At 47.5% G+C, this 24,954-nt stretch overlaps 1 protein-coding gene across 2 annotated transcripts; it reads right to left on the bottom strand.

Annotated features, from left to right (window-relative positions):
• Positions 1-1,456: 1,456 nt before the first annotated feature.
• On the bottom strand, positions 1,457-23,650 carry LOC115408413 (tumor necrosis factor receptor superfamily member 14-like). 2 transcript variants are annotated; one of them, XR_003933770.1, is made up of 10 exons: positions 22,592-23,650; positions 11,418-11,532; positions 6,733-6,823; positions 6,366-6,491; positions 6,006-6,164; positions 5,838-5,925; positions 5,585-5,765; positions 5,469-5,508; positions 2,328-2,591; positions 2,183-2,203 (listed from the first exon to the last, which is right to left on the bottom strand). XR_003933770.1 is itself a non-coding variant. In XM_030119165.1 (8 exons), exons 2-8 carry the CDS (start codon positions 11,457-11,459, stop codon positions 2,577-2,579), a joined length of 702 nt encoding a protein of 233 aa, XP_029975025.1. In that variant the 5' UTR covers positions 11,460-11,532; positions 22,592-23,650; the 3' UTR covers positions 1,457-2,576. The 2 variants fall into 2 exon arrangements, 1 of the variants encoding a protein (XP_029975025.1); XM_030119165.1 differs by lacking the exon at positions 5,469-5,508 and having other exon boundaries at positions 1,457-2,591.
• Positions 23,651-24,954: the final 1,304 nt, after the last annotated feature.

The following is a 24,954-nucleotide window of genomic DNA, read 5'->3' as shown; positions in this document are numbered from 1 at the left end:
CATCAACAGCAAACGCAAAATCTGTTATCCAGTCCTCAGCGGAGGGCTCCGGGATGTCTTCGCCTCTCTTCTCACAAAACTCTAGAATCCCTGCTCTCAGGTCCCAGACTCTTTTTAGCTCTTTGGCCCGGCTGACGTTCAGTCTCTGCTCCTCCAGAAGGAGACAGACGGTCTCTGGCTCAGCGCTCTCACCCTGTTCCAGTCCCCACATCAGCAACATGCTGATCTTTACCACTGACCTGCAGACACCTGCTGATGTAGAACACTTTCTGCTCTGGGTCGACTTCTTGCACACGTTTTAAAAGTCCGACGTTTTTCTCCGCCAGATTTGGACAACCGTCGATTGTGACGCCTGCCGGTCTGTCCCATTCCAGTCCCGGTGTGTCCCTGCACGCTTTAACCTCGGTGGACAGGTCTCTCCCTTGGTGGTCTCCTTCATCGAGCACATTGCTGCCGGCTGCTCTGTGATCTGGAAGTCCTTCGTTGTCCCACGGACAAATACCAGTCACCGGGCTGTGTCATGGACATCACAGCTCTCGTCCAAAGCCAGGGAGGAAAAGTCAAAACTTGACACTTCACTCTGCAGCTGAAGCTCCAGGTTCCCCGCAATGTCCTGGATCCTTGTGGTCTCCGTCCACCGGGACAGTGGGACCTGTTCAATTGCGTCTCTTTTCTCAGGGCATAAGAGCGATGCAGAGTCCACCGAGCCGTCTCTGATGAACCCCCGTCCGAGAACGGCTGTTCTGAGCCGTCTTGTGGGATTTCACAGAACTGGTCTTGACAGCTGCATCCCTGGACGTGACATCTGGTGAAAAAGTCTTGTTGCTTTTGTAGCTTTGCTAGCAAAGCTCCCGATGTTCCAGCTCTGTCGGCATCGCTCAGGGTTTTATAGGTTTTACAGGTCCAGGTTCTGGGATCCCTGTTGAAACAAACCGCTCTCCCACCCTTTGACCTCTGGGTCACCTTGTTCCTGACAGACATCATGTCCTTCTGACTGGGCGAGCTGAGACATGGTCCACCGTGGAGTGGGACAGATGTTCTCCAGTCGGTCTCTCTTCAGAGTCTCACCAAGACCTTCCCCCAGGTGGTCCAACATGTCCTCACCACCAAGACCAGCAAGATCCTGAATGAGTGCAGGAGGACCATCAGCAGGTTCTGGAGGACCGAGGAACCAGGATCCTGTCTCCACAATGCTGTCCGGTCCTGCAGAGCCCTCCTGGGAGTCTCTGGTTCCACAGTCCCAGGTTCTCATCTTTTGGTGATCAGTGTTGGGCAAGTCACTTTAAAAAGTAATTAGTTAGAATTACAAATTACTTCTCCCAAAAAGTAATAGAATTAGTAACTCAGTTACCTCATTATTTTTCATGTTGTAGTAACGTGAAAACGTTACTACATTCTATAACATCAAATATGCTTATAACAACTGATTGAAGAAAAAAAACCACTTTATACAGTATTTTAGGACATTTGGCATTTATTTGAAATAGATTGCAGCCTCTTAAGAAAACACAAATGTAAACCTCTGGCCAGGTATATTGGACGATTTTCTCAAAAGTCGAAGCCAAACGTCTGTTACTCGCTTTTTGAAAAACGCGGATGCGCCAGACCGTCCTACCATGCTCTACTGCTACTCCCAAGGAAACGCCGATCAATTGTCGCGTTTCTCCAGTGTGATTGACATGTTGGAGGACCAATAGTTGAGATTCGCATCACGCAATTCATTGGCTAAAAACATCATCCGCTACACCTTTAAGTAGTGCAAATCTCTGTAACTGTACATTAGGCCTCCTGGCTCCTCAGCAGCCGGCTCCCTTCAAAGAGCCAGAATTCCCAGCTCTACTGGGCTCAAGCTTGTTGTGTTTAACGGTCAGAGCGTGCAGCGAGTGAGACACGTGATCAGGCCATGATCCGCCCACCAGCCAATAATCGCGTCTTCATCACCCCCTCCCCTCCCCTCTACCCCCTCCTCCCTGCTCTCTCCTGCAGCTGATGTGTGCAGCAGAAGCAACGCTCGCGCTTTATTCAATCTAATCATAGTAACGCACCACTTCATATTGTCAGTAATGGTAACGGCGTCGCAACGATGGGAAAAGTAATAATTAGATTATTTGTTACTGAAAAAAATAACACCGTTACTGACGCCATTACAATCTAACACCGTTATACCAACACTGTTAGTGACCTAGCCTCTGGTTCCCTGTATCTCTGGTTCTCTGGTTCCCCAGTGTCTGAGTCCAGCTCCTCTCATGTGGTTCTCAGGGTTCCCTGACTCCAGCCTCTCTCCTCTGGCTGGTCACCAGATCTTGTAGATTGTTCTGTACTCAGACATCCAGCTGGTTCTCCTGTCTTCACACAGAACCCTGAACCCTGCAGACCCTCTGAGGAACACATCTGTCCCAGCAGAGACCAGCTGTGTGGTGAAGTGTCAGTGTGTGAGCAGCAGCTGGTCTCAGTGTGATGGGATCTGGTCAGTCTGGAGACTCTTCAGAGATCTGAGCTTCTGGAGCCTCAGAGTCCGTCTCACAGAGGAGGTTCAGCTCTGCTGCTGGAGGAGGAACCAGCTTCACGTCTCCTGGTCAGTTCTGCCGTTCCTGTGTGATAAAGCAGAGATCATCAGGACAAAGAGGAAACATGTCAGATGGAAATCTTCCACAATTTATCATCATTTCACAGAATGAGACAAAACTTTATGACTTCAACACTGTTGACTGGAGAAATGCTCTGAAAAAAATACTTCATCAACTGAAAACTCAGAAAATATCAAAATTTTCTCGAAGTAAAAGGACTCTAAATATTAACAGGAGTTTCTCTGTGGAGCAAAACATTAAAGATCTGCGACAAGTGAGCCAAAGAAAACTCAGTCCAAGAGCAGCGATGCAGCTTCCTACCACCAGGAGGCAGTGATGTGTTGTTCAGTGGTTGAACACACCCCAATAAGCAGCAGCAGGAGAAGACAGGAGTAAAGCCAATTGAATAGACCACATTGGAGTTCCGACTGCACATGTGCGAAAACCCGCTGTTTACTTCCGGTTCAGGGGTCAAGGCGTTTAAGGCTTCTGGTCTGAGACACAATTGAAAGAAATCATCCTCACAGCATTTTAGTCACTTTTTACACATGTTGAAGTGGACCCGGTACAGGATCTGTCAGGCGAACGGATCATTAGAGAGAGACAGATATAGCACTAACTCAAAAAGTATGACTTGAAAATCGTGCTATCGTGCACAAATAATTTAAAAAGTAAGATTATTCCATCTGTTATTTCGTTCTTTCTGTTGATGAGCTTCACCCAAGCCTTTCTGCTTTCTGGGTTCTTCCTCTCAGTTGGAAATGGGAACAGTTCAAACGGCGGGGGGCAAATACATCTCCCCACACCTTGTTTCACCCCAGGGTGCTCTCAGCAGTCAATAGATCGCCACTTGTTTAGCGCATAATCGCCAGTACCACAACCTATAACGGCACACACGGGCATAGTTTCGACGGAACAAGCTGAACAACAAGAGGGAGCTATGGCGAGAAGAGGTTGTTTATAGCTCGTGTCCGGAGTTTCTGTTCGTTTCCAACGTATGTATCATTTTTCAACAGAGCTTAAAGGTGTAATACAACATTTTGATTTCCGGGTGGATCACCTAAATAACTGGTGGGTCTGTTTGTCAATCATTCTGACGAGCTGCTTTCGTAAGGCGGTTCTACGTGCTTGCGCCCAATCAGCTTCTCCTTTTTGCGCATTCAGAGTGTTTATGTAGCCGGTGAGCTTCTGAGCTCGTACTTACCGATGGCGAGTCTGACATAATGAAACTGTAGCTGTTTCGGAAAACAAGCTTTATGTATGAGCGAGGCGGATCGCAGAAACTGTACAGAGCCGTGCACGCCGGAGAAGAGGAGATCGCACTCGAACACTTCCGCGTTTCCTGGGAGAAGCAGGAGAGCCGGGCGGATGGTCTGGAGCATGGCGTTGTTCAAAAAGTGAGTAACAGACGTGGGGCTTCGTCTTTTTGAGAAAATCCTGTATTACACCTTTAAATGTGTCAGTGTGGTTCCATACTACAATATAATATTAGCATAAAGCAATATAAACATTTATTTTTGAGCCCCGCCTTCGTCTCATAGACCCCCATGTTATCCGAAAAAGCGCCGGTCAGCTTCAGCCAATAGATTTCGAGCTTCCACCTTGTCCTGCTGTCAGTCAAAGTGTGGAGCAGCCAGAGAGCACGTCGCTCGCCCAGCAGAGGAGAGTTAGCAACGCAGCAGATATATCCACTGTCTGCTGAACATCCACCGGAAACAGCTCAACATGGAGGATGCTGCAGGACTCAGAGGCTCTCATTTTCACCTGACGGATAATAGCGTGCACAATTAAAGGGGCGTGGCTTGGTCGCTCATGAAAGCAGAGGGAGGGCGGAACCTGAGACATTGGATTAAAAAAAAACCTCTCTCTTTCAAAACTCCGGACACAGCTTTAATCTCACTGAGGCTCCAGCTGCACTTTGACGGCCGAGTGGTTGTTTTATAACAACTTTAAAATCCAGATGCAACAATTTGACAGCCCCCCCCCCCCCCCCCCCCCCCCCCCCCCCCCCCCCGCGCGCTCCTCCACACACAAAATGCAAATTCTGCTCCAACCCAACATGTTTGGTCTCATATGAAACTAGAAAATCTACACTTCAAGATGACACCAGGCAGGATAATCTGAGCCGACCAGCTCCCGTCAGCGGCAAAACAAACCCAACACTCAGCTTCACATTTCACAGCCAACTATCAGATTGCATGTTTCTCTCACATTTCTTCACCAAATCTCAAAGCTATTCACACCAAACACAACATTTTTTTTTATACATATTTCATTTCTTTACCGTTTTATGGTCATTTTTCATCTATTCACGCTCTCCTCTGATCAAAATGAGGGGCATAATCACTGTCCAACAACAGAGCTCTGCAGCGATCGGATTCGGCACTCGACTTTTCCTCTTCTTTAGCGGTCGGCAGCTTGTCGATGTTGAAAAAGGAGGCACCGTATGCCAAAGCTACAAGTTCAGTGTTTTTTTTTCCTGAGGTGGAGATACCCCTGTCTCTCAAAAACTTCACCAAACATTCTCTCTTCCACAATAAGAATTCATCAAACGATGCCATCTTGCCCCATTCTTTATGTGCCTTAACCTTTCACCCTACCCACAATCCCCTGCGCACACGGAACTCCAATGTGGTCTGTTATGGAGAAGTTTTTAAAATAAAAAAAAGAAGACAGAGAGCTGATCTTAAGATCTTCTCAGAGCTGAGAGTTTCCAGACTGAGTCTGATCCAGATCAGAGTTTGTGTCCATTCAGTCCGGTTTGACAGAGACTGGAGAACAACGTCAACACGTCACGTTCTTCTCTGATCAGACGTTTAACAGCTGCTCTAAGACGAGGAACCATGAAGTGAGGAGAACATGAAGATCCATGAAGCTACCAGACGAACTGTCTTATTGTACCTTTCTCTGGACTTCCTCTGTTTGGCTGTTTGTTTGGCTTCTATTAAAAAACATAATTAATAAACATGTTCTTTCATCATATAGACTATAATATTTCCACAAAATCCAAAGCTTACCTTGAAGATAGTCTTTCGTTTTATAAACATTACAACTCCACCTACTGAGAGTATTAACAGAACCACCAGAACCAGACCCACACTGACAGCTTTGACTGTTCCAGATAGGTTTTCTTCCTCACACTGAGCATCAGCTGAAGTGTTTCCAGCTGTTGTCTGCAGCAGGCCCAGCTCTTCACATCTGTCAGGACAGAGTCCAGAGTGAGAGGACAGTCCCTGCTGCTGTCTCAGTGGACGCTGAGGCTTCACTCACTGTGTGTGCTGCTGACATGTGGTGGAGTTCCCGTCAGAAAACGTCCCGTCGCTGCAGGGGGAGCACTGGGTGTCTGAGGAGGCTGTTCCTGGAGAACATGGAGACCAGTCAGCCTGGGACAGCTCCACTGACTGGCTGAATATGGCCGTTTCCTGACGGAGCACCAACCTTTCTGATGGATGTATTGACCCGGCTCACAGCTGTGGTGCTTCCTCACTGCTGCACAGCCGTTTCTGTCAGAAGAGTCGACACACAGAAATCCTTCCAGCGGCTCACAAACTGTGTCTGATGTTGCTGAACAGGACTTCCTCACTGTCAGTCCAGAACCTGTGGACACAAGTGGAGGTTCCACAGAACGCAGACAGAGACAACATCAACATTTTAACAGCTTCTCTTCTCCATGTGGACCATTTCATCAAAGCTCCAGGTGGACCTGTCCTCACCCAGGAGCCCCTGGGACTGGCTCCAGCCCCCTGCGACCCTGAACAGGATGAGCGGCACAGAAGATAAATAAATGACAGATCTTACCTTGATCACAGGGTGTGCAGGAGAAACACTTCTTTAACCCGTTGGGCTTTTCTGTGAAGGTTCCCTCCATACAGGGCAGACAGGAAATGCTCCTGAGCTCTGTGCAGTCAACCCCCACTCGAGTTCCTGTTTAACACAAAACCTCTGATCACCTGAAGAAGTTCAGACAGAATCAAAGTGTGTCTCAATAACGTCTTTACTTTGATTAGATTAATTCAGAAACATGAATCCAGGAGCTGCTTTCAGGATCTGAACATCTTTCTGTTGATGGTTGGAGGATTCAAGCTCAGAAACATCTTCTACACCAAATATGTTCACCTGAGAGCCTGAAGCAGCAGCTGGACACATCTGGACTCAGTGGTCTTACCTGCTGGACACATGGGACAGCACTCATTGTCCACTTCATACTCAGCTGGATGGCAGGTGAAGGAATCAGCCCTGAAGACACTCACAATCACCTGTCCAGAATAATGAAAGTCTTCAGCAACAGAGGACAGCAGCAGGTGGAGACAAAGCAGGTCAAACTGACCAGAGGTCAGCATGTGAGGAGGACGAGTGGAGGAGGACAGAGATGGAGACAGGAAGGAGGGACAGACGGTGAGGAGAGGTGAGACTCCTCCTGGAGGATGGAAGAGGCTCCAGAAACCACCTGTAGCAGGAAGAGCTTTGTTCCCGCCCCCCTGCACTGTTTCAGCGTCAGGCTTCAGTGTGGTCAGGGGGTTTGGACACTTGGGGACCTGCTTGGAGCTTTTGCTCAGTGTCAGGAGGGTCAGTGCAGCGACCTCTTCCCTCTATCCAGTGCACAGCTGTTGGTTAGCGTTGAGTGTGTGCGGCACGTTGTGTGTTTTCCTGGCGTCCTACGGTGCCGCCCGGGGCCGGATCGTCACGGTTGTCTCCAGCAGCGTGGGTCTTTCCTTCACCCCCGGTAAGTGAGGGCTGAACTCCACACAGTGGTCACTCTCCCTCCAGCCTTTGGCCAGTACACCGGCCCCCAAGGTCGCACATTTCAGCTGTATTTTCTCATCCATCGCCAGTGTTTTCATAAAGTCAGCTCCTCCACCGTCTTCAGGTGGGTCAGCTGACGAGCTGACAGTTTTTGCTAGCTTAGCCACAGTTAGCTCGGATGGGAACGTAGCGGAGCTCCTCTCCCCAGCAGAGAGGCTCTTTGAGTCGGCCGCGGCTGTGACGGCGCCCGGGCGTCTGACTTCCAGGGCCCAGTTGGGGCCGATTGGGTAAACGGCCCGGAGCTGCTCCACGGAAGCTGGTCCCGAAGCTGGCGGAGACGCACGGGTTGCGCGCGGCCGACGATGAAGACGGTAGACGAGCTGACTTTATGACTGGCAATGATGAAAAAATATAGCCGAAATGAGCGATTTTGTAGAGATGATGTCCCGCGCTGAAGCTCCACTGCCGTGGCCCCCGCTAAATCGGTTGGATCTAAATAACTTCTGGACTCCGAGCTGCACCATGTTTGTCTGAGTGAGTATATGAGCATGACACACCTAGAAATAAGGTCCAGGTGTCAAAAAACTGGAGTTGCCCTTTAATGGTGAGGGCAGCATGGTGGCAGCATGAGGTCTTTTCACACTGTACAACCAAGGTATTCTTTGAATTGGTAGTTCTAGAGGCAATGGGCTTTGGTAGCACTTTTATCGGGCTAACCAAAACACTAAATTCAAACCCCTCAGCACAGGTACTAACTGGCCAAACTCTTTCCTCTCTGTTTCCCGTGTCCAGGTGCTCGTGCCAGGGCTGTCTGTTAAGTCTTGCATTATTTGCACTCTCCTTGGAGCTGTTAACTCAATCAGTTCATCAAGTCCAGCATGATTTTTCCCATTAACATCCACAACATTAATATATTGTGGCAGCAGCAGGCGCCGCTGGGGGCCGCCATACTGTTCGGTGCCGCAAGGCATCATGGGAGGGGATTGTTCGGGCCATTTCATGCCGTATTTTGTGTTTGTGTTAAAATGAACTTCGTTTTGTTCAATATGTGTTAAGTAATTGTTTTTCTATGCGTTGATGCCATTTTTCTGGTGTTTTTATGTTAAGTTTCATTTACATTATGTTGGACCAGGAGTGAGAAGGGTCGGTGTGAGAGTGACCTCGCCTGTGTGCCAACATTGTTTTGTGTGTGACTTGCTCCCCAAATGCTTTAATTGTTGTAACCATTAAAGCTTTGGTTGAGCTGAAGAGCAACAGTGGTCATTGCCTCCGTTGCAAATCACCGCCGCTGCTGCTGCCACACTGATGCTGGAAGTGGGAGGGCTCCTGCCCGACTTCAGATGGAAGAATACTTGACAAGACTGCAGCTAGCTGTTGACCGAGATCTGGGCCACCCCCTGGTAGCACTACCAGGAGGAAAGGAGTCTGCCAACGGTGAGATCGCTCCCGTAGGTGCCGACGGCTTCACCACACCGAGGGCCCGCCGCCATTTGGCGGCCTGGTGGACTCCCGCGGACGGCGAAATAGGCGTCCCTGATGGCTACATCGGGGACAGACGAGTTTAGCCATGTCTCTGTGATAATGAGGATGCAGCAGTTCCTTATCTCCCATTTGGTGGTTAAATCCAGCTTCAGGTAGTCCAGTTTTGTTTCCAGGGAGCGAACATTTGCGAGCAGGACGTATGGAAGCGGCGATCGGAAGGGGTTAGCTTTTAGCTTAGCTTTGAGTCCGCCCCGATGACTGCGCTTCTGTTTCCTCTCGCACCGCCTCCGGCGTCTCCGAGGGCGGCCTGAGCCGACAGGAAACCCCGCTGCTGTGCAGGCCGCCGGGTCTGACCGGCGTAGCAGCCCGAGGCTGCGCAGAGTTCTCCGTGTATCCAAACATACTGCTCAGGAGATACTGCGCCTCCGCAGATTTAACGTGGTCTTACGGTAGTATCCTGTGTATTCACCAGTATGCCGAGTTGCCGAAGTTATGTTGTCTGTATTATCGGGAGCCAAAATCTCAATCTCCTTCTCTTGCAAGAGCAACTATTTGTGCTATTTCTACTCCTAATTGGCTTTAAGAACATTTATTATATGCCTGAGCTGCTAAACAGGACAAAAGAAGAGGAAGAAAAGAGAATAGTTCTACACTGCTACTAAAATCAGTGAAGACCTTGTTTACTCATAAACTGTAATGGAAGCAGATGTGAAATAGGGTTGGGGTTACCTAACGTTTAGGATTATTTGTTGACTCTTGAAAGACTCAGCTCGCTGAAAGACTCTTGATTTTGGAGGAGGGTGGGACATCACTGTAGTGGTTAAGAAAGTCCTTGATTAAGTCCGGGATAGACTTTGGGATTTCCATGTGTCATTCTATTTCTTTTTCTTCTTCTTCTTTTTAAAACAATCAGATTCTTTCTCACCTCCTCCAGCCGAGTGCTGGAACTAACAGTCTGAGCAGACGTAGCTTTGATCAGTCCTGTCAGCTGGCTCACCATGTAATCCACACGGCGGTGGGCCGGCACAGTCTGGTCTCTGGTCTAATCCAGCCGCCGACGGGCTTCCATCTTACGATAGAGTTCCTCAGTCTGTGTTACAGCCGGATGTGTTTCCATCACCTGTTCTCCGATCGCACCACAGTGGTGTTCTATCAAAGTCGACGGCTGCAGGGATCCTTGTTGGCTGCCGTCTTGCTCACTTTACCATCGATCAGGACAACCTCGAGGAGATGTTCTTCCATCATGAGTACAATGATCTTCTTCGTCCTCCAAATCCAGCTGTCAGGCTCATGAATTTCCGCTTCTTCTCAGTGTCCATCGTGTCGCCCGCAGGAAAAGTCCCTTTAGGACACGTTGTCTCTATCAAACCAGCACTTGGTGAAAAAAATCATGTCAATGTGTTCAGGGACCGGCTGATCAATTCCATGATTTCTCAGTTTCAGGATTCTCACTGACAGACAGAAGTTTTGAGGAAAGAAGAAAGCACCAAATAAAATCACCAAAGCCTTTTTTCACTGTTTGAATTCATCACTAGTTTAGCTTAGCATTAGCATCAGTGATAGCAGATGCTAACGGAGCCCAACATCCTCCCCTGTAACTAAGGTGCTGTTCTTTGGGATTAAATCCTCTCACTCCACTTCTGGTCCTGCTCAGGATGTTTCCAGACAAGTGTTAATTCCACCAGTTAGTGTTTCTCAGTCTGCACGCCGCTGGCTGGAAAGCAGCTGTGTCTGATTAAAGATGGTCTGGAGACGCCACAACAGATCCTGGGTCAGTCAGGAGCTCTGAAGAAAACTGAAGCTTCACCATCACATTTTCTGAAATGGTCCTTTCACTCAGAAAATGACCAATCATTCAGCCTTAAACACAAGTTACTTTTCCAAACATCTAGTAACTTTATAATTTAATCAAGTATTGATAAACGTTGTGACAGAAAGTCTCTACAAATGTTGGTACTTTTTAAAGATTAATTAATCAGTTCTTTATTAACTTACTGTTTGACTGTATTGAACTGAAGCAGAAAATATTTAGTATTTTAATCTGAACTCATTTGAGGATCAGAGTCATGTGTCTCTGCTCAGATCTTCAGGAAGTCCAAAGATCATCCAGGTTTAATTACAGTCACACCTTAACAGCCTGCTAGGAGTTTTCATAATGCCAAAATGACCTTTGACCTTTGATCAGTCCCTGGTCAGTCATTTACTGAAGGGTTTTCTGCATGAGCAACTCTCAAAGCTGTTAATTCACCCATTCACACACTAATGGAGGCAGCTGTCCATCAGATTTGGAGCTTTAGGACAGTTTAATTCAAAATGAGGAAAAGTCTTGAAGAGTTCCATCAAGACTCTTCAGATCCTGAGCAGGTGGTGAAGAGTGTGGATCAGTCAGGAGGAAGATGGATGAAGAACAGAGAGTAGATGAGCAGCCTGGCTTTATTCTGCCACATCCTGAGGAGGAAACTCCCCAGTCTGACAGAAGCAGCTCTCAGCTGGACAGTCAGAACATGTTCCACATTCAGCCTCCACCCTCATCTCACCATCAGTCCTCAGAGCCAGACTTCACCAGGCCTGAGGCCACAGTGTCCAAAACACAGACATGTCCCTGCAGGACAGGAAGCGTCTCACCAGGAAGACGGCGGCTGCTGGAGGCCTTCTCCTCGGAGTCATGTTCTCAGGCTGCTGGAGGGTGAAGACATCGTCTCACTGAGGTCTGGAGGAGGAGACTTCACCACCCCGAACTCTGCAACACAGCAGCAAATGAGGGAAAGTTCACTACAGGAATAATATGACATTTTATTTAGAAGCTCTCAGGTCAGTCAAGGTCGCTGTGCTGGAAACAAGATGAAATACAGGCAGGGTGTGTGTGTGTGTGTGTGTGTGTGTGTGTGTGTGTGTGTGTGTGTGTGTGTGTGTGTGTGTGTGTGTGTGTGTGTGTGTGTGTGTGTTCAGAGCAGCAGACGAGGCTGGACAGATCAGTTTCCATTAACCCTGAAGACAGACGAGGGGTGGAGGTTCGGAGTAGAGAGTTCCAGCAGGGCTGGAAGCTGCTCTCCATGGAGCTGAGGCAGCAGGAGGAGCAGAGAGGAGGATGGAGGAGGAGGAGCTGGTGGAGCAGGATGGAGGACCACCTGGAGGAGCTCAGAGAGGTCTGGAGGAGCCAGTGGAGGGACTGAAAGGGCTCCAGGAGGATTTTATAGAAGATTCTTTACTAGACCAGGAGCCAGAGACGCTGCTGGAGGATGGAGGTGACGTGGTGGGATGACGGAGGATTAGTGACGATCTGAACCAGCTGGAGTTCATGGAGTTTAGAGGGAGGCCAAAGAGGAGGAGGGTACAGTGATCCAGACCTCTGAGGTCCTCAGGAAGAGGTCTACTCAGTGATCCAGACCTCTGAGGTCCTCAGGAAGAGGTCTACTCAGTGATCCAGACCAAATGTCCCCACAAGGATAGGAAAACCTGCACGATGTGCCTTGTGGGACCGTTTTCCGGTCCTCAGTAGGAGAAACAGTGTTTTCTTGACCATGTTGTTGTTACTGAAAAAAGTAAAAGGTCAAAAACATTTCTTTAGGGTTAGGCTGTGTTCTGGTTTGGATTAGGGTTAGGGTAAGGGTCAGGGTTAGGAGTTAGCAAATGCATGATGTCAATGAGTGTCCTCACAAGGATAGAAATACAAACCTGTGTGTGTGTGTGTGTGTGTGTGTGTGTGTGTGTGTGTGTGTGTGTGTGTGTGTGTGTGTGTGTGTGTGTGTGTGTGTGTGTGTGTGTGTGTGTGGGCGGGGGGGGGTGAATATTCGGATCGCAAAATTATTCGCCGAATGTCATCATAGTGACCGTCTTCTGAACACGAAGCAGCCGCGTGCATGTACGTGGGCGTAATCTCGTGCACGCACACGGAGGAAGTGCTGGAGAGGGAGAGGGAGGGGCTGTGTGAGAGTGGCACGAAGAAGGGGGCGTGGTTTACAGTTCCAGTCCAGAGAATCAGGTAGTGTAGCTTTAACCCACACAGCAGTGTGTCCTTGTCCACACTGTCCTGACTGTCCTGACTGTCCTGACTGACTGGCTGGTTGTGTTAGCGGCTAAACTAGCATGTGGAGACATTATGAGAGGAGGGGTCGTCTCTTTCTGTCTCTTGGATGTCCAGAGGGTCGACAGCTGCTCTGCTCTTCCTGTGGCTTTAAACCCAGGTGGTTCAGTGGATCATGTCCTCTGGAAACCGGGACTGAGTTTCCTCTCAGACTCTGTAGAGTCAGGGACGCAGGACGCAGACCGGTCTGTCTGAATAAACTGGCCTGGAAGCTGTTGACGCTGCAGAAAGTCAAGTTTACCTGATAACAAAGATGAAGGATCATATTCAGAGTGGATCTGGGACTCTGGTGCCTTCATTTCAACTAAGATGTCAAGAAATAACTTAATAAATGTGTTATTTGTTTTGGATTCCATCACAGTTCTGTTTTCAGTTTGGCCTTTACTCTGGTTTCAAGTTTCTTCTTTGCTGGTGTTTGAAGACTTCTTCTTCTGCTGTTATTCTCTCTGGACTCAGTGTCTCTTTACTCCACCTTGTTTTCTCCTCTGTGCTTTAATCCCCTGATTAGCCTTGGTTACTGTCAGCTGTGTATGTGTGTGTGCGTGTGTGTGTGTGTGTGTGTGTGTGTGTGTGTGTGTGTCCTTCTTCCCTCCTGGCATGACGTACTTCCTGATACGGGGCTTCAGGATGACCAGGGACATGGTCATGAAGTCAAGTCCAAGCAGTCATGGGATAAACATTACTGGGACCAGACCTCTGCTCCCTTCCTCCCAGCCTCCCATAAGGAGTCTCATCAGGGAGTAGTAGATCCTGAGTCCAGCACTGAGTCCCCTTGGACCCACGGATGCTGATGGACACCACCAGGAGAGACAGTTCCCTGACTGCAGTAGCCAGGTCTTAGATGGGGGGTTGGACTTTAGCCCTGAGCTGCTCTTCCATCATTGACCAGTCAGAGGGCAGGAAGGCCTCCAGGAAGGACTTCTTGAGCCACAACCAGCTGTTCTTTTTTTTGGCGAGCCACCAACTCTGAGCAGAACCCTTCAGAACGGCGTTCAGGGTTCCCATCAGCTCAGCATCGCTCCACGGTCAGAGGGCCAGAAGGTTTCACACTGCTCGATTAAATCCATGAGCTGCTTGACTCTCCAGACTGGAGGAAGTCCATCTGGAGGAGCGGGGGAAGGGACCGCAGGTGGAATAGCAATATAACATCAGAGGACGTCTGGTGGGTGGAGGATATGAAGCAGCAGGTGGAGGAACTGACTGTCCTCCATCACTGGTGGCTTTCTGCACTGATCTGTTTTTAGTTCTTCCCTCCATTGTTCATATCGCAAATGTTGTGGAATTTCTGGTGAATCAGAGCCAAAGATGACGAGTCAAGGTGTTGACGCTGCACAAGGAGGATTTATTGAGGATTGCAGAGGAAGCACACACAAATCAGCTGATTGAGAGCAAGGCTGTTGCTCCGGGGAGAATCCAACCCGACTCTGGCAGGACTTCCGGCCATGCCAGGTCATATAGCCAGATCTCACCAGAATAGCAGACGCTGTTTCCAAGAGACTCCAGACAAAACAGAGCGGCCTTCACACTGTGTTCCTGAGAACTTTGGAAACAAAGCATTATTCCATATCAGCAAATGAAGTCATGTGGTGACCACATGATCCATCCGCTGCAGTTTCACATCCACAAACTCCTTGAGTTCTTCCCCGAGGCACAGTGAAAAATAAGGTCACGAGGGATCTCCGCCTGTCAGCAGGAGGGAATAACAGCCAAAGCAGTAACTTCAGTTTAGACCAGGAAAAGAAGCTGTATTTTAACTGAAATGATCGACACAAACCCCACCCAACGCTCAAGGACACTCTCCTTTAAAGGTGCATTAAGGAGTTTTACAACTTTAAAAATACTTATTTTCCACCATAAATATGTTACACATTTTTAATGATGTGTACAATGTGCCCTGACATATTCATTACCAGTACCTCTAACAGCGCTAAATTGTCACTTGAAAGTTGCAGTGCCGGTCCGGAACCAGAGTTTTTTGGGGGAGAATTTGAGAGGAATGATGTAATGCACGCTCCGGCCTGATTTAGTTAAGTTTCGTTTTGTCCACCATTACTCCGCCAGATGCTTAGTGAGCAACAACTGAGCAGGATCTTCCAGAAAGTCAGAACAGACTGGCTTCTAGCACTGCCACAGCTCCACACAGACTCCACCAGGGAGAAGACACTTACATTTTCTTCTAAACGAGCGAAGACGGAGTCCCCCTCTTCCGTGCACGCGAGCCACAGGGACGAGTTTTTCACTAAGCTGCATTACGCCCAAGGCCTGCAGGGGGCGCTGTTTCGCATAAAACGTGCAAACTCCTTAATGCACCTTTAATAACACAAAACTCCTCACAGGGCGGTGAAACACACAGAATGAATTAAACCCAAATCCCAAAATGCAATCCAAACTCAACCTAAAAGCCCCGCCCACCTCAGGTAACAGTCTGAGTGTGCGGTGGCCAATCCACTCACAGCACCACCTCACCCCCTGCAGACTCTGGTCCTGATGCTGGTCCACAGTGTCCAGGCAGCTCCAGTCATCAATGATGGAAAAAGCTAAAATCCAGTCGGGAATAATTTCCTCATTGATCAGAATATTTCACCCTCCCTGTCTCTCCCTGTCTCTCCTGTCCTCTCCTGTCTCTTCCTGTCCTCACCTGTCTTGTCCTTCATTTTGTGTCCCAGAGAGAAAAGGGTCGTCCTCTGACTGGCCCCACAGGACTGAAAGAATATTAAATGTCCAAAATGTCTCCATGTGCTGAAGCATGAAGACGTTTGTTAAACTCAGAGGTCAAAGCCAATTTGACAAGACCAGTGGTCCGACAACAAACTGGTCTGATGGAAAATCTGGTCATACAGGAAACAGTCTTCTGGTTCAGATATCTCTGGATGACTCAGATTTATTGATCTGACAGCAAGAACAGAGTCAGACTGCTGCTGAGGACATTTCCCTGACATTCCTCAAGCATGCTTCAGGCCAGTTTTATCCATTGTTTTAGTATCAAGGCACATTCTTCACTTTCAAAAGGTTTCCTGGGACACCAACACATCAGCTTCCACTGTCTGTGGCCTGACCCAGTCGATTTACCGGCTGTAGTCTGGCTTTAAGCAGGTGAGACCTGGACCTGCTCAATAAAAACAAAGCTGACATCCTGGCAGGAGGTCCAGAGAAAGAGAAGCTTCCCTCACAGCCTTCACTGTCTCTCAGGCCACTGTTCCATCTGGCCTCTCAGGTGATCCGTCATGGGTCGAGACCAGATAAAACCCTGTTTCCACTGGTCTGTATCAGGAGAACCAGGCCAGCTGGTTCAGATCAGGGTCCAGGAACTCCTCAACACCTCTCACTTCACCCTCCACTCTGAAACGTGTTGAAGGAAACAGGCTCAAAAGCATGAATCTCCAGGTGAACCCCTGGTACTACGCTTTCTGACAGTCCAGGACTCCAGAAGGGAACACCACAGGGGGGCGCAAAAAGCAATGAAAGGTGCAAATAAAGAATCAGTAATAGTGCAAATCCTAGTCAGAATAATAGATTGTTTTTTTTAATTTTCTAACTGTATGTTCAAAAATAAATATTAAAATATAGCACCACTTCATTAATATATTCCCTTTAAGAAATGAGCCAAAACCCAAAACCAAACTGGAAGAAAGAGTGGCTTGAAAACAAATGTTGAGACCAAACCATGAACTACCTGGCCCACTGCCCCACTTCTCAGTACAGCTGTTTCCTCTTGTTTTGAATATGAACATCTGTTCCAAATGCTGCAGAGCAAATTCAAATCTGGGTGAGTAGGCACAAGTCTAAATGGATGATTTCCAAATCCTGCTGCACCTCACCGCAGAACGCTACAGAGCACATTTCCAGTTATCCGCTGACTTCACTGACCTCCACAGCCGACTCACTCACATCAACTACCAGCAGTCTGGAGCAGTCAGACGTTAGGCTCCGCCCCCGTTTCATCTCCTCCTTGAGTAAGACTCTCTGATGCAGTCTGATTAATTCCTCTCCTTGCTTTGTAAAATAGTAAAATCTTTGAATTTTCCAATAGCATTACTACTGCAGCAACACATCATCAGCAGGGTAAAACTAGCCTGTCTCACGACGGTCTAATCCCAGCTCACGTTCCCTGTTAGTGGGAGAACAATCCAGCGCTTGGTGAATTCTGCTTCACAGTGATAGAAAGAGCCACAATGTGGATCTACTCAGAATCTGACTGACTGTCAGCAGACGCCAGCTCTGCGTCTGCCAGAGACACTTTGGTCATTCGAGGTTTTCAGTTTTATCTGTTTTTTTTATTGTACATACTTGTGATTCTTATGTTAATGTTATGCCTCTCTTCTCCATAACCTGCTACTTTGCACTGGACATTAGGGTGACCACATTTTGAATTTCAAAAAAGAGGACCGGGGTGGGGGGGGGGGGGGGGGGGGGGGGGGGGGGGGGGTGGTTGGTGCTCGAGACACAAATTCAGAAATTCAGATAGGCTTCTCGGAGGTTGATGAACATGCTTTATTATGCTTCAATGATGCAAAACTAACTTCTTTAACAACATAAAATGAAATTTAAAAACTTGGAACAAAATAATAGCTCTCTTAGACTCTTTACAAATATTAATATGTTCTAAATATGAACTCTTCTGTTACAAAAATCCAGCTTCAACAATATATTTCTTAGCTGGAATAAGAGAAGAATAGAAGAGTCTCAACAAAATACTAACTTAACAAACAAAAAAGATATATACTTTTAATCCTTGTTTTCTTCATCCTGCTTCTCTTCTCTTCGCTGTGTATGTGTGTGTGTGTGTGTGTGTGTGTGTGTGTGTGTGTGTGTGTGTGTGTGTGTGTGTGTGTGTGTGTGTGTGTGTGTGAGCGCAGCGCAGATCGGCTCACAAGACGCCTCTCAGTAATCACGTTGCGCAACAAAGTATCATCACAGTACTGTGTGCAAAGCGCTGGTTACGTTCACGTGCTATTAGAAACAGTAAAACCCGGACATTTCCTTGAATTTAAAAAACCCGGCCGGACGCCCCGGACAGGACGTAAAAAGAGGACATGTCCGGGTAAAAGAGGACGTATGGTCACCCTACTGGCCATCATGTTCCTTCTGCCACACAAATGTGAAATATTCTTGGGGTTTTTAGTTTTATCTGTTTTTTATTGTAAATACTTGTGATTCTTATGTTTATATATTTCTGCTTGTGTCTATATTTGATTTTGATTGTGTATTTATCCTTTGGTATTCATCTGAGTACCTAGCTGAGAGCGCAGCTAACCGGAGACAAATTCCTAGTTTGTTATCAAACCTGGCCAATAAATCTTTCTGATTCTGATTCTACAGCTGTTCTTCAGGTTCAGAATGTTTTCCACAGATCTGTTCAGGCTTCATTCTTGTCAGATACTGGTCTCTTTCCAACCCGCCACGCCTCACAGCTTGGATCACTCATTCTCTTGTCCTGGGTTAGGGAGTCAAACTACTGCTGTGTGTCAAAGCTCCAGGGACGGATGAGACAGACCCAGACAGGCTGAAGACCCTGAGTCACGTCGGCCATCTTTGATCAGCTTCAGCAGGACTGGAGGACTCAGCTAGACTCAGTCTGCACTGGCAGACCAGGCGATGGTGCCTTGTTTAAAAAGAGGACTGGAGAGCAGTGATGGGAGTACCAGCGTTAAAATAAACACCGTGACTATTTTTAGGAACGAGTAATCTAACTAATTACTCTTTACAGTAACTTGCCCCACACTGCTGGAGAGTGCATGCTGACTCTCGTGGTATCTCACATCTCAGCCTCTCAGGAGAGAGTCTCCCGGGGTTCTGGAAAGGAGAGGAAATACGCTGATTCCATCCCGGCCAGAGAACTAGAGAGAGACTAGACCTGCTTTTGGTCTAAAATCCAGTCTCCAGGCCCCCTGGTCTGGTTCTCCTCTTGAGCAGGAAAGACACTCAATCCATCCACTGGGAGGAGTTCAAGGTTCAGTGTCTTGCACAACTCAACATGTGGACAGAAAGGGAATCAAACCTCTAACCTTCCAATCGTGAGTGGCCTTGCTCTCCCAGCTGAGCCACAGCTGCCGCCGTGTCCCTGACATGAACCTCTTCAAAGTGGTCCTGAGGCTCCACCTGGAGCTGTTCCTTCCTGGTCCTGACTCTCATGGACAGTGTCAGTCCAGACACAGCGAGGCCAGAATGGAGTCCAGATGGGAGGTTCAGCATCTCTTTATCTACGTGATCTTCTTCTGGTTCTGTCAGGACCGCTTCCAGCACCGGGAGCTCTGAACATCTGGTAACTCTAGAGGGTGTTACTCTGACCTCCAGAACCACTGAGAGGAACCTGGACCAGAACCACTGAGAGGACCCTGGACCAGAACCACTGAGAGGAACCTGGACCAGAACCACTGAGAGGAACCTGGACCAGAACCACTGAGAGGAACCTGGACCAGAATCACTGAGAGGCCCCTGGACCAGAACCACTGAGAGGAACCTGGACCAGAACCACTGAGAGGGACCTGGAGTCCAGTGAGTGAAGACGTGTTAGTTAGTTAGTTAGTTAGTTAGTTAGTTAGTTAGTTAGTTAGTTAGTTAGTTAGTTAGTTAAATGTGAGCAGTGACTAGCAGCTGCTGTTGAAACCAGTCAACACTCTGACTGCTGCAGCTGAGCTGTCAGAGGAGCGGCCATCTTGGAAGAGGATGCTCTTCTCATCCGCTGTGCTTGCTTCTATTGAGAACAGTCTTTAGACTTTAATGAGATTAATTAGAATTAATTGAAGCTAAAACACATTCACTTTTGTTTTAAGAGAGCAAAAAATCCCCTAAATACAGAACAGTTTCTCTTTCAGTCTCTAAAAGCTCCACTGCAGTTAAAGTGATCATGTGGAACGAGCTCAGTCCAGCAGAGACTCAACCAGCATTCCAGCAGCTTCAGAGTCCTCAGGCTGAGTCAGCAGGATTCAGCCGGTCCACAACAAACCAGCTGTCCTGTCTGAGGAACAGAGAGGACAGAGGTTGTTGGTTAAACTGCTGCAGTTTGAGCTTTTCAGCTAATTCACACTGAAAAATGTAGCAGTGAAATGTTGAGCTCAGTTCTCTCTGGAGAATCCTTTCACTTTCACTTCAGGCCAGAAGGTTCTCTTTCTTCAGTGGTGACTGGAGAACCAACAGTTAGAGAGGACACTACAGTCTGACCCTTGACCTCCAGCAGACAGAACCCTTGATGCTGTGTGGAACTGTTCTGGATCCAGGAGTCCAGGCTGAGTTTAGTGCTGAAAGTCAGGAGAACAGACCGGACAGCTGCTTGGTTCTGGAACACAGAACTCTCTTTCATTCCTGTTCTTCTCTTCCAGACTCTCGTCCCTGGTCGCTCTGTAGTCTGTTTCATAGTGTCACTGGATCATGTTTTCATAATGACAGGGTTAAAGTGGACCCAGTTCAAACACTGCTGTTCAGATAGACACTAAAGACACCATTAAAACCTGAAACCAGGATGTTTTCCTCCAGGGTTCTCATCCAGTCACAGTGAGTCCAGCAGGTAAACCAGCTCCTGAGTTTTGTGTTGATCAGAAAAGATCCGGTTGGGCTCTAGACGGCTTTGTGGTCCAGTGTCTGGACTTTAATAAAGCCTGATCCACACTGTGGACCTGGGAGCTTCCCCCCTGCAGTTCTCCTGTTAGGGTGACCACCTGCTAATGAGTCCAAAGGGGGACAAGGGGTATGATTCTGAGGGACAATGTGGGACACCGCCCAATGTGGCGGCGCCCCCACCCAGCGGGCAGACTCACTCACTGATTCCGGTATACCAAGTTCCAGCAGATCCAACTTTACATGATATATTAATGTTAATTCTTGTTGCCCTGTTCCCCTAACAGATCTTATTGCTGCTGTCTGCTCATAACAGGCCGTCCTTGTTAATGAGCCCTGAGCTTTCAATGTGTTTTGCTTTTCCCAGGTTCTTTGACCTGTTGACTCCAAATCACTTGTGAATCTCATTTCTACAGTGTCGGATTCAGACACATCATTTTGTTTTAGCTTTTGATATGGTCAATCATTTGTTTAAATGTTTTTAAGAAAAATACATGTTTTTCAAAATACAATACACAAAATACAATATTTTAGCTCAATAACTCCCAGGTTATTTGATCTACTGAATCCAAATTACTTGCAAATCACATTACTACACAATCTGGTTCAGACACACCTCTTTGTTTGCTCTGGTAATATTACTAATAATTTTTATCAATATTTTTATGAAAATAAGAGTTTTTCTCAATAGCTTGCAGTGACCTATTGACTGAAAATCAGCATTAGCACAGCTTTCCTTCATTTACTTTGTTGTTCAGTTTAGTTTTTTTATCAACAGTATTCGTGTGTGTTCTATTAATTATGAATAAGGTGAGTGTGATCCGCGGCGTTTGTTTTGCAATCCTCTCTTTTACCGTAATGCGTAAAATATGTGCGCACCGCTAAACAACGTGTCGGCTCATTTTGCTGCGTTTGTCAGAGCGCCGGCTGGCTTTACTGCAGTTCTTCACTGATGGGTGTGTGTGGCGAGTGCGGTGAGCAAGCTTTTTTTTTAGAGCAAGCATTGATTATGCAGGACACGGTCTCAATTTGCGGGACGCGTGAAATGGGCTTGAAACGCTGTACGCACACGCGCTATGCGGGATGGGTGGTCAGCCTACCTCCTGTGGAGATGTAGCAGTCAGTAGGGGGCGCCCCTCCACACCTCTAACTGCTGGTGTGACTGCAGCCTTCTGCTCTGTGGGTTCAATAATCAACTTGGTTGACATCACTCAGTAACTCCTATGTCAAGGCCTTAGTATGCTGAGGCCTTGACATGTTAGGATTTTTGGGAGGTGCGCATCAAAGCCCCAGCATAGGCGCTGCGTAGGGTGCTGCGTACACGGCGTAGGAATGGCGTCACTGCGACAGAGAAGCATATTGAGGCCTTAACAATGCGTTGTCGCGACGCGTGGTGAGGTGAACGTCGAGGGCTGTGATTGGTCCACTTTCGCGTTGTTTATAGAATGAAGTACAACAATATACTCATCCCGAATGCTTTTCTGATCTGAACAGTGCTTCGGGAGGAATTTAGATCCAAAATCGAGTGGCGCACATCCCTATACTGTTAGCAGACGGGGCTGTGTATAGCCGCTCCTAAAACAGCTTTAATCGTCCAAAGACTCGTTAGTTTCACCAATATTTCCTCCTGGTCCGCTCAGCCTCTCCTCCTCCACAGCCCGGGGTCCAGATATGTCATATATGCATCATATATGTGTGTCTAGCCGCATTGTTGTTGTGACTGTCGATTGCGAAACAAAGACACCCCCACGCCCCCTAGCGGCTTGGTGGTGAAATTGCAGAGGAAGGCGTCCCCTTGACGCAGAAGCAAAATATGTTAAGTGGCGGCGTAGGAACGGTGTCGCTGCAACGGGGAAGCATACTGAGGCCTTTAGAGGGCCCAGCCCTGCTCCCTGATGTCTCTCAGACTGACTCCACTTGCTGCCAGCAGGCTGATCTCTCTGAGGTTAAAGTACAGAACCAGCTGAACATTAAAGACCCTTCATGGAGGTCAGGTTAGAAACCAAACATTCAGTCTGGAACTTCTGGAATCCTCAATCCAGCCGTCTGGATTCTAAGCACACATTCAGCAGTTCAGCTTTCAGGAAATAACACAACGGAAGAAAAAAGCAGCACCAGTCAGACTGAGAGGAGAAACAGAGAGTCTGAATCATGAACTCACCTTCAGTCCTTCACTTTGTTCAGCTTTAAAATCCACAACTAGACCAGTTTAACACCAGTCTGGAGGCTTTAGAACGAGTCCAGAGTCTGAAATCCTTCACGGACCGTTGAAGAGTGTGGGAGTGTGTGTTGGAAAGAGGCTCCGCCTCTCAGAGAAAGAGAAACATCCGAGTCCTGAAAGCTACAGAGTTCAGTGGACTGACTGAAATACTGTTAGAGAAGACCACACACACACACACACACACCACACACACACACACACACACACACACACACACACACACACACACACACACACACACACACACACACACCATCATCCTGACTGCAGGATATAATCTAAAAGTAAAAAGTGTGTCCTGAACATGAAGAACCAGATGCAGAGAATAAAGTCCAGTGAAGACGAAGCGTCAGGCGGAGGAGGAGACTTGGTTTCATCAGTGTTGGAGGAAAACTGACAGAAGACTGAAGCTTTACTGAGCTGGACTGAAAACACACTGACTTTACTGACTGGAGACACACACACACACACACACACACACACACACACACACACACACACACACACACACACACACACACACACACACACACACACACACACACACACAGAATAATGCCCAGACTCCATCCAGTGTTCCTCTGTTCCAGTATTTCCCATCAGGCTCGTTCCTGACAGACTGTTTCTTCCTGGAACTCACACTCACTCCTTCACCTGCAACACTTCCTGCCCAAGTGTCCTTGAGCAACACTCTGAAGCCCAACCTTCATCATCTACAAGTCAAGTTTCCACACATTCTACCAGCTGAACTTCAGGTCCTCCCTCTGGTCCTCCAGGAGGTCCTCCTGTCTCCTCTTCATCCTCTTCATCCTCCAGTAGTGAACTGATCTCTCCCTGCTGCAGCCTCTCAGCCTCTCAGCCTGTCAGTCTGAGCATGCTCAGTGTGCATCCAGGAAAGGAGCAGAGGGGGCGTGGCTGAGAGGCTGAGTTTCATAAACATCACGTGACCACAGACGGAGCATTTCTCAGAAATCACGTGGTAGAGTGTAGAGCTACAGAGCTGGACTTTGATCCTCAGTCTGCAGCAGAGTCTGTCCTGCAGTGTTGAGGGGAAACAGTTAATCATCTGTTGTCAGTTTAACATCAGTATTTATCTGGAGGAGTTTTAGCTGAATGAGATTTGAATTGAACTGAAAGTCCTTTATTTGTCTCACAGAGGGAAATCACAGTGCTCCAGCAGCACAGAGAAAAAGAAATATAAATAGAATTGAAATTTGAATTGTGGAAATTTACAGAGCCCAGCCATACACAGAAAAATTACGGTAAATATAATTTAAATATAAATTTTAGATAGGTATTACTAAATAACAGATATACTAACTAACTAACTGACATAATTAAATATAATTTAAATATAAATTTATGATTATTAAATATATCAAATTGTTCTGTGTATGGTTGGGCTTTGTACATTTTTCCATTTCACATTTCAATTATATTTATATTTCTTTTCTCTGTGCTGCTGGAACACTGTGGGACAAATAAAGCACTTTCAATTCAATCTCTTTTTCCAGCAGATGTATTCAGTCATCAGTTTAGTTTTTAATGAAACCAGAGAGATTAGTCAACATTCATTTTTAAGCTGATAGATCAGTGAACGAGATAAAACTTTAACACTTTGATTCTGACCCTTCAGGAGATCTGAGGAGGAGGATCTGACCAGTGACGAGCTGAAATGTCAGGAATGTTGAATCAAACATTCCTTCTAAGTCTCACACGAGGTTTCAGTGGAGGTGTTAAAGTTCAGGAGTTTCTAGAATCTAAGACAGTAACTCTCCTCCTGGAAGGCGCCGTCACCTCCTCAAGTTATTCGTTCCTTCTTCTCTTACTTTCTCCACAAGGAGCTTCTTCCTCCTCTGTGGTGTTTCAGCCCTGCAGCCACACGGGGGCGCTGTGGTGCTTCAGGTTGGCCTGCAGAGCTGGACTGAAGCAGGCTGCTGCTGGAGGCTCTGCCTGGTTGGAGCAGTGTGTGGGTGGAGGTCATTCCTCTGAGCCACAGCTGATGGATGAAGAGCTTTTCACACCCAAAAGTTAATTTAAAGTGTTTCATGTTTAATGTCCAAATATAAACCTGCTGGTCTTCATCAGGACACCAGCTGTCTCTTATTGTGAAGAGCAGGAAGCAGGACAATCCAGCCTGAAATACCCTAAGGAGACGTCAGGCAGACGTCAGGCAGACCACAGCAGCCTCGGCCAGATGAGGAACCCACGTGGAGCTGCAGGCTTGGTCCTGTGGGGCAGACAGCAGGTTTTCTGACATGCTCTGTACTGGTTTTTGTTGGTCACCCAAGAGCCGGGATGAA

Source organism: Salarias fasciatus, chromosome 20, assembly GCF_902148845.1.
Source record: "Salarias fasciatus chromosome 20, fSalaFa1.1, whole genome shotgun sequence".
Classification (NCBI taxonomy): domain Eukaryota; kingdom Metazoa; phylum Chordata; class Actinopteri; order Blenniiformes; family Blenniidae; genus Salarias; species Salarias fasciatus.
Note: the sequence above shows the minus strand (reverse complement) of the source record. Positions and strands in the feature narration are given on the sequence as shown.